Consider the following 10,229-nt stretch of genomic DNA (forward strand, 5'->3'; position numbering starts at 1 on the left):
TCAGAACTTATTCAGTACAATTTTTACGTTAGTTTTGTTTAAATTGTTCTCCTTTGCACAAGTTAACTTCAGATGGTCTATTTCTAAAAAAAAAAATGAACCAATAAACGGTGTGATATCTGTGACGACAGCAAACTGAAATTTAAAAATGTAATATTCACCTCCAGAACAAATTTTGCTTCCATTGTTTTTACTCAAATTGACGGCCGCCTCCTTGATCAGGCTTGGAACCTTTTTAAGGATTTGAGTTCGATATTTAGGAGTTGTGAAAGTATATAATATCGGGTTCAACGCTGAATTGATAGGTAGGATAAAAACCACTAACCACCCATAGAGATCATCTAGAAAATAACACCTATGTATTAGTTTTGCAAATACTGACTATAGAATAGTGATGATCTGCCCCTGTTTCGCTGATACACACCGACACAACTGGACACTGCATTTCCCTCGCCGCGACTCAGACGCAAACTTATTTGTATCGGTCTGTACTTCGTTTTATGCACTAGTGTCTAAAAGTTGGTCATGCAATTATCGATTATTTTATTATTTTTCAATAAAAATTTGAATATATTTTCATTATTAAATAACTGTCAATTTGACAGTTTGGAAAGCCGTGGTGGCGACGTGACACCTGATACAACAGTTGTAAGGACTGTCACCGTGTTAAATTAAATTATAAACAATTTATTTGTGTGTATAAATATTTACCTTACCCACTAGTGCGTATTGTATGCTGTGCGTGAGTACTTTCATTTAATATCTTTAAAATAGAAAATTATTACCTGAAACCGCGACTCCCAGGAAAGCCACAGCCTTTATAGTAACTATAGGCAACCAACAAGTGACATCTGTCAATACAATAAAGAAAAATCTGATGGCAAATTGATAGTCGTTTGCCGGTAAGTTGGTTGCATTTCTTGTTCTCCATATACTGATAAACATGCCGATGTAAACGACGGATATAATAATTAAACTGAAATAAAATATATATTATTTTTGTTTATAATTACAAGGTGTAATTTTATTTTCAGTTACCCTGTAGCATTTATGCCAAAAAATATGACTGCAGAGTATTCCCAGCCCTCTAAATAAGGGTCGTCAATGTGTAGTGGAAAGCATAGTCCGTTGACACCATAGAACCTTGTACTAGATAAATATGCCAGAGCTAATAAAAAAAATTGTTATCATCTATTACAGTGTTATTCGGAGGCTGTACATTTTAGTCCATACGTTTATAGAAACTTTTAGTCTTTGCTTATTAGGATTATCATATGACTGATATCACTGATTTATTTTTACACCCTGTATAGAACCCCAGTTTTGTTTTTAGTATAAACGGGACTGTTATTCACTAGATACCAATGCGTAAAGTACTTCATTTTACGCATTAATGTGTAGAATGAAATAAGATACGTCTACAAACAATTATATTATTTTAAAAGAAACAAGTACCAGTCGGATCAGATTTAGTTCTAAACCTTAATCGAAAATTTTAACTGAATAAATGTCGATTTGATAACCACAACTGTTATCGAGGCATATTAAAATGTAAATGATTCCCTTTTTGCAGTTGTGCGTAATACATTTACTGTACGCACCAGTGCGTAATGTACAGTGTGCGTAAACGTGCAGTAATTTACGAAATATGCGATTGTGCGTAGTATATTTACTTTACGCATAAGTGCGTAATGTACAGTGTGCGTAAACTTACAGTAATTTACGCACTATGCACATAAAATAAACTTACATCAATATTTCGCTCACCTGGAAAAACTGCTAAGATAATTCCTAGACACCAAATAAACAAGAGGGCGATGACAGCTTCTCTCATAGTAAGCGCGCTATATTTCCCGTATGGTATAGCAATTAACAGGAAGCGATCGACAGACATGAACACAAGGAGTAAAACGGACACTTCACATGATAACATCGCTATTATCCCTGTTATGGTGCAACCCCATGAAGATATCCAGTTTTGGGCTTCCAAATTATAAATATTCCTGAACTTCATGTCATGTATACCTATCAGCAAGAGATATATTCCCATTAGAAGGTCGCTCACTGAAATGTACTCATTTTTTACTGATATAAGTGTACGTATGACGCACACACACACCTGCTAAGTTTTTGATTATTAAGCTAAGAACTTTATTTTCATCTCTGAAGAGGTATCTTCCGAAAAGTACCATAATATTTCCTGCGCATGTCGCAAAACATATTATCCAATTTGTGTAACGGAAAATTGGTTTGTATAGAAGCTGAGCGTTGGAGGAAACACCTGAAACAGAAAAAAGGTTAAATTAATTAAATTAGATAGTCCTTGATTAGAAAGACTGTTATAGAGGAGGAGGGTGTATTAATATTATTATTATGTGCACCCCACCAATGACCAGGTTTTTAATCATTAATAGTATTAATCAGAACTGTGAATATGTACGAGATCTGTTCAGAAAATAACGGAATCTTATTATTTTAAACTGTATTATTAATTTTATCCATTAGCGCGTAGTTTAAAAAGTTCTGTTATTTTCTGAACAGACCTCGTACAAGTAATGTAATTCGGAGTTAACTTACCATCTGAAAGAGGCCTGCATCTCTCTACAGAAGTTACAAATAGGCAGTAACTGTATTTTTTAAAGTAGACAGACTCTAAGCTGAACAAATTAATAAACATTAGTGTATGTATGTTTCTGATTTCTATATCTTCAAGATTCCTAGAACACGTTTACAATAATTATCTTCTTATTGCCTACATCCAGAAAATATAATAATACTTTATATATTTCTATACAAATTGTTTAAAGTTATCGAAAGCTTTTACTTACAGATGGGTTAGATTATAGAGGCTCCTAAATAATTCCATGGGCAAATATTCAAACTCATTGTATCCGATATAGCTGAAAACAGCAGTTTTTCATGTACAGCTGTGGATAAAAAAAAGTTTCCGACCTAATACTTTTAAAGAGACTTAAAAAAGGAAACTCTTTTCATAGAAGACCTTAGGTCGGAAACTTTTGATTGTCTGCAGCTGTACAATATACAGGGTGAACCTCAATCATTTTTAACCAAGATTTACTCATAAAAAGTTACAATAGAATGTTTTTTACTGCAGAAAAGTATGTTTTAAATTAAGTTACAAACAATCCGTTTTAGGCACTAGTGCCTAAAGTACTTCATTTTACACACTTGTGTAAAATGAAATGAGGCAATATTAAATGTGTTCCAAACTTGATTTAAAACAAAAAACAAATAAATTTCGCTTCCATTATTGTTTACTCATGTTCGATTGTTTTCTTGTATCGTATTGATTCACTCCGTATATTACAAATACATGGTTCTAAAGACTGAGACTCATTTATGTATTTTTCATACTTACAGGAGATTTAGATTTATTAAATTGCTAAATAGGGAAGAAGGTAGGCTTTTAATATTGTTTCCTTGCAAGTCTCTGAAAAAAAAATGTCATTTATAAATTAGACTATTAGGCACAAGCCACAACGATATTCTGAAAAATTATTGCCTTGAGCCGAGGATATAAAGGGTATCCCAAAATTCAAGTAAGAAGTAATTTTGATAGAAAACACGTAAAACAGGTTTTTAATTCAAAATTGTAAATTTTTTATTGATTCGTAAAGTATACAACTTTATTCGCTTTGCGTGGTCAGTAGGCTTTAGTTCTTGAGTACACTGAACTTTGTAAGCATGAACATGTAAATCATTAATGAAAATACGCTGTAGAGAGCTTCTCGAAATTTCCAATTCTTGATCATGGTGCCGAATTGAAGTACTTGAACTCTCAGCAACACTCTCACGAACTGCCTCGATATTTTGTGTTGAACAATTTATTGAAGAACGGCCAGAGTGTTTAAGATCAGTAATAATTGATCCAGTCTCCCTGAATTTTTCAGTTAGTCTCTTCACAGTTGATGAAGTTGAATCACTGTTCTGACCATATTTTGTAAGAAAATTGCAAATTGTAGCTGCCAAACCGTCATTATTTTTCCAATCCTTATGTTTTCGAGGTCGCTGAGTACAAATCCGAGGTCCGCTTGACCTTGTCATGTCAGTTTAAGGATCATTTCAAGGTCAAACCGAGAAAAAACACCTATGGTGGAGACAACCATGGTTATCAAATGTTTTTGGGTCGCTGAGTCCGAATCCGAGGTCTGTTTAACCTTGTTAGGTCAGGTTCAAGGTCAATATAAGGTCATTCCAAGGTCAAACTGAGAAAAATCCACAACGGTGGAGGCAACCATGGTTATTAAATATTTTTGGGGTCGCTGAGTCCGAATCCGAGGTATGTTTAACCTTATTAGGTCAGGTTCAAGGTCATTATAAGGTAATTCCAAGGTCAAACAGAAAAACCCACTATGGTGGAGGCAATCATGGTTATTATGTTTTTGGGGTCGCTGAGTCCGAATCCGAGGTCTGTTTAGCCTTGCTAGGTCAGGTTCAAGGTCATTATAAGGTCATTCCAAGGTCAAACGGAGAAAAGTCTACTATAGCGGAGGCAACCAAGGTAATTAAATGTTTTTTCGGGTCGCTGTGTCCAAATTAGGGTTCCTTTTGTCTCTACCGGGTCAAGATCAATGTAATTTTGAGGTTAAACTGAGTAACTTCTAAATAGGGTTTAGTGGGAATACTCCAGTTTTTTTTATATAAAACATATAATAACCATGGTTGCCTCCACCATAGGGGATTTTTCTCGGTTTGACATTGAAATGACCTTTAACCTGACCTGACAAGGTCAAACGGACATCGGATTCGGATTCAGCGACCTCGAAAACATAAGGATATAGTGGTCTAGTCACAGAATTTTTTTTTGTGGGGCTGTGTAACCTTGAACTATCACATGTCACGCTGCCTTTTTCTTCGTTGGCAACACTTTATCGCACAAATGGTGCAAAATTCAAATCTTGCGTGAATTTTGGGACACCCAATATTTATTCGTATATATGAGCATACCATATTTCCAATTAAGTAAAAACCTCTGCCATGAGAAAAATATTGATTTGCTCAAACGTGTTTACAAATTAAACTATTTCAATTTAATTTTTTTTTAATTTTTCCTTTGTGTGCGTAAAGTGTGCCAGTGGCGTGTAGAAAATTTATTTAATTTTTTCAATGTATTTTTTTTTTCTTTAATTACACTATGGTTCTTGTATGAATCCATTGTACTTCTCATAATTTTATATAAACGCAAATAAATGTTATATTTTTTCCAGTGTAATCATGGTAAAGGTTCAGTACTGTTTCCAAAACGAGATGTGGGATGCTTGACCTTTTAAATATTTTTCGAAGCATCACTTCTCATGTCATCACTTCTCATGTAAAGGATATTTTGCAATTTAATTTAAAAAAATGTGGGAAATACTCTACTTACAACTCTTTTAAATTGTGAAGTTTACTGAAAGCTTTTTCGTGGATAGACTCGATTTTGTTACTCCTTAAACTCCTAAAAAAGTTTATTTTAATGTTTGTCACACAATGCTATTATACTGAAAATGTGTGGTACATATTTTAATTTATTTTTTTAGATCACAGACACAAAAACACTTACAAGAACTCCATATTTGATAAATTTTCAAAAGTGTCTTCTCTGACTGATATAATTTCATTATGATCGACGAAACTGAGAAAGAAGATGTCAAGTAAATATTTATTTTATTTCGTAAATTTATTATTAATAATAAGAAATACTTACAGTTCCAGCAAATTTGGCATCGCTGGGAAAGTTTCCGATGCGAGCGCTAGTTTGTTGTGTGACAAAGTTCTGTTAATAAAAGAGAAAAAACAAAATATGGCATAACGTACAACTAAAAATTTGAGCAATTTTCCATGTAAAACGTAAAGCAAAGCTACTTACATCCATTGCGTTGATACCAGGTCTTTAAAATCGTCTAAATAAATGTATTCTAACTTATTATAATCTAGAAATAGCCATTGCAACGTGGATAATCCTGAAAATACACCCTGTGCAATGTTCGTTAAGCTATTGTTCATCAAATACCTAAAATTAATATATTTTAACGAGTATTCATTTCATTTCTCCCTAAAATACTTACAGTTTTTTCAAATTAACCTGATAAGTGAATGTACCAGGCGACAAGTACGATATTCTATTGTTTTCTAAACGTCTGAAAAATATTTTAGTTCAGTTTTCAATTTGTTAATCTATTTTATAGGTATTTTTAAAGTTTTTTATCTTATTAGATAAAGCCAAACAATGCTCTTCGATACCAGATATCTACGTATGCAAAAGACAAGACTCCTAACTGCTGATCGTGTCCGAAATTCACCCATGTTTTGAAAAAATTTATTAAATTTTAAAAACGCTCAATGAAAGGCGCAGTTACCTCCACAACAGTACATATCCATAGGCAAATAATTGCGGATGACTTACGACGAAGATCGGAGGACTCAGGACGAAAAAAAATTTTTTCACCCATATTTTGAAAATTTTCGAAAATGCTCCCACGCAAGGCCACAGTTGCCGCCAAAATGGCTTCAGACGTACAAGAGAAACTGACGACGCATGCGACGAAGCCTTATACGAACCGGACTACGCAGGAAGACGCCAAAATTTTTACCCACCTTTCGAAGATTTCCCGCTAAGTCGTCACGATGCCATGACTGCCCCCAATATAACAGTCACCTGCCGTATCAGACGACGATGAAGGCGCCAAAATCTTCACCACGTTTCCCAAAATCAACGAAAATTACGAAGCCCAAAAGTTCCAAAACTCAAACGCCAAAATGACCTCATAGTCACCACTATTCACAATGATTTATAGCACCACAGACTTTTGAAGAAGCTCGCAATCCATGAAGGAATGTTTTTCCAAAACACAAATTTTCCCAATTTGGCTCGGACCTCACTGATGAACGCTCTTCGGATCCCACGTTGATAGCGTTTGAAGGTCAGCTCGGTGAACATGCGGTTCAACAACCAGCGTCGGAGTGTGGCCGATGCTCATTTGTTGTCATTATATACAAATTGAATAGTAAATATCACAATTTTTCAAAAATCACTAACGTGAGTTATATTTTTCAAAAAAAAAATAGAAATCGAGCTCCCTTTGCTCTGAAAGCACATTACCCAGGCTCATCCACCCTACGGGATATAAGCCTGACAAACACAGTTCCTAAAGCTGCCGTACACAAGCTCTTCAAGGAGGCAAATTTAAATCAGTATCCTAAAGCTGACCATACAGATTCTCTAAAAAGGCCTTACACACATAAAGTTTAGTGTCCTAGTCAATGAAATAGAGACACAAGAGTACCATGCTCGACAGTGTCAGTGTCATTAGGGACAAAAATAGAACAAAACTTAGATTTCTGATACAGATAAGATTTGTTTGAATTAGCTTTAAAATAGAGTAAAAGAACTAATAAAAAAATATGTTTTTTAACTTATTTGTATTTTACTTACATAACTATAACCTTGGTGTAATTATGGAATATGTCCACAGGTAAAGAATCCAATGTGGTGTTAGTTAGTACCCTAAAATTAAAAAATGAAAATAGTTCGTCATATTTTAATGACTGCTCCGTAACAGAAATTGATACAGTAGCCTTTGCTTTGCTATTTGTAACGTTTGTACTTTAAAACGCTGTCAAGAACTTACAAGTGAGTTGCTGATAGTAATGTGTCCTGCGGCAACAAATGTAGTGCTAATTCCGGACAACTTAGAAGAAGAGAATATTCACATCTACACACTCGAGGAAAGTTTTCGATGTCTGAAAATTCAAGTTTATATTTTATATTTGTTAACTCTTGCAGATAGCGGCTGTAACAGCGACATAGAGACAAAACAAAGACGAAGTAGGGATAACTTTTTTCCTCAAAGGGGTTCTGGACAGCTCCATAATAATCCTTGACCACAGTTTTTGATCAAGTACTCCAGAACCACTGAATATATAAACTTGAAAGTTGGTGCAGTGTGCAGTAGCTAACTTCACGTAAAATTTCAACAAAAAGGAAAGGTTTAAGGGGTTTCAACTGTCAAAAAAAATGTCTCAACACCTCGCTGTTACATTCTGTATAATTTATGACTTACCACACTCGTTCAATTTTCTGTACTGATAATCGTCATCCAAAGTAAGGTTCAACCTGTCAGACATTTTCGTAATGCCATACTCTTCAGCTGAAATAAATTTAGTAACAAAAGACGTTTGCAGTACAATTTACATTATCGATAAATAACTGCGGATATGAAAGAAATTTGAACAATTGAACTTGTCTTACCACATATCACTGGATCTTCGTCTGCTCCATTAGGACATACTTCGTCACCATTACAGACTTCTTCTCTTGAAATACATTTCCCAAATGACGAGCAGGCGAACAAGTCTGAAGGACATGATTCTGAAAAAAGCTTAGTGCACAGACATTTTGGTATAGTTGGATTGTACAAGCACACACAAAAAACTCATATACTTTTTAACAGACAGTACCCCCCCCCCCTGTATTTTGACGAAAATGATGGAATAATAAGAAATGATCTATTGACTCTATTAACACGTCTGTGTATTTCACTTTCAAAGTATTAACTTTTTAACAAAAAGTCGAGATTTCCACTGATTTTGAGCTATTTTTGAGGTTAGGGAAAAATCCCGAGGTGATGGAGCATTTCTAATGGATTCATCTTCTCCAACGGATTAAAATACAGTCGGTTAAAAAGTATGTGACAACTAAAGACTGTATACTGTTCGTGGATTTTTAAATGTGCAGTAAATTGTGCAACACAGCAAATATTAATCTAAAAACGTTTAGATAAATTGCCTTACACATCAAAGAAATAGGTAATTACTGGAGCACAGCGTTATCTGTAAATGTTTCATACATTGAAGCGTTTTGCATAAATCTATTAAATTATTTATTGATGTAACCTTCGGCTGCAACGCATTGCCATTTGTGTTCAGAGATGGATCGTATAACGAGAAATTTTTCTGACAGATTTCTCGAGTTTTTTAATAATTATGGCGTCAGTGCAGTTTTAGGTGCTGCTTGTTTTGCTGTATCAGGTGAGCTACGACTAAATTAAGTATTACCAACTCAATTATTTTTCGAAAAATACTGTGCGTTGCATCGCCCCCTAAAAATTTGTGTGGGGTAGGATCGGTAAATTAATATATCTATTTTTTTTAGCGTACTATGGGACTTTTATGCTAACGATGATTTTATGGTTCTACGCAGTGTGCGCGTGTGTATTAATCATTTACGGACCTCGATTGTTAATCTACACCATTTTTACACCGGATGAAACCTTAAGGAGAGCAAATTACAACGTTTCTGAAGCCAAGGAACCGCATATTATAATGCTTATATTTTTGTTTTTATATTCCTATCTTTATTACGTTCTTCATGATGATATAGATCCTTTTATGTTCAGAGTTAAGATGTTTATAATAAAATATATCAACATTGGTATTATAGACGTAGGGGCATAGTTTTAGGTATTTATAAATCAATTATGGACTGAACATTATAATATATTCATTAGAATATATTACTTTGAAATGGAAATCATGTATATATTAAGTAGAATATATTACTTTGAAATGGAAACCATTTTTTAATTTAATAGCGTTCAGGTTTAAAACTTCTTGTCATAAAAAAACTTTCTTACGTACTGCTGATTATGATTATACAAAATATTAGCTAATTTTAAATATAAATCTTATTTTATGCACCCTATGACACATATTAAAATCCATTCGTACGTAGGCAACCAACTTTACTCTTTCACTCCCAATATATTCCTTAAAATAACTATTTATGCACGTTTTTCACGTGTTGAAATTTTTCCCCATAAATGAAAAGTAACCTGCTTCACACACAAGAATCGCATACATAATTTTTTCTACTACGGAAAAATATACATTATAAATGAAATTGTGAAAAATAGCGTAATTTAATTCATAACCCCGTAACCCCTTGACCCCATGACCCCGTAACCCCATAACCCGGGATGTTCGAGAGTGTAGAATCATAAAGCTCTGTGAAAACATGGGTCTCATACATCAGGCGCCCGAAGCTACGGACATGACTGTGGGTTTACAGGCTTCCCTGACCCCATAACCCGTAACCTGGGATATGCGAGGATGTATAACCTCGATACTCTGTTGGGACGTCGACCTCATACATTAGGGGTCCGAAATAAGTCACCTGGGTTTTTTAGACCCACTGAATTCGAATCTAGTCAGAATTCCCGAATAATTTC

At 34.4% G+C, this 10,229-nt stretch overlaps 1 protein-coding gene across 1 annotated transcript; it reads right to left on the reverse strand.

The window, feature by feature from the left end:
* Positions 1-8,127, reverse strand: LOC108906230 (relaxin receptor 2). Its single transcript, XM_018709441.1, has 15 exons — positions 8,064-8,127; positions 7,632-7,743; positions 7,436-7,507; positions 6,069-6,140; positions 5,870-6,013; positions 5,708-5,776; positions 5,564-5,635; positions 5,387-5,458; positions 2,578-2,717; positions 2,120-2,281; positions 1,768-2,064; positions 1,039-1,168; positions 786-976; positions 162-341; positions 1-83 (listed from the first exon to the last, which is right to left on the reverse strand). The coding sequence occupies exons 1-15, from the start codon at positions 8,125-8,127 to the stop codon at positions 1-3; spliced, it is 1,860 nt and encodes a 619-aa protein (XP_018564957.1).
* Between the last annotated feature and the right edge of the window lie 2,102 nt (positions 8,128-10,229).

This window comes from Anoplophora glabripennis, unplaced genomic scaffold (genome assembly GCF_000390285.2).
Source record: "Anoplophora glabripennis isolate ALB-LARVAE unplaced genomic scaffold, Agla_2.0 scaffold32, whole genome shotgun sequence".
NCBI lineage: Eukaryota > Metazoa > Arthropoda > Insecta > Coleoptera > Cerambycidae > Anoplophora > Anoplophora glabripennis.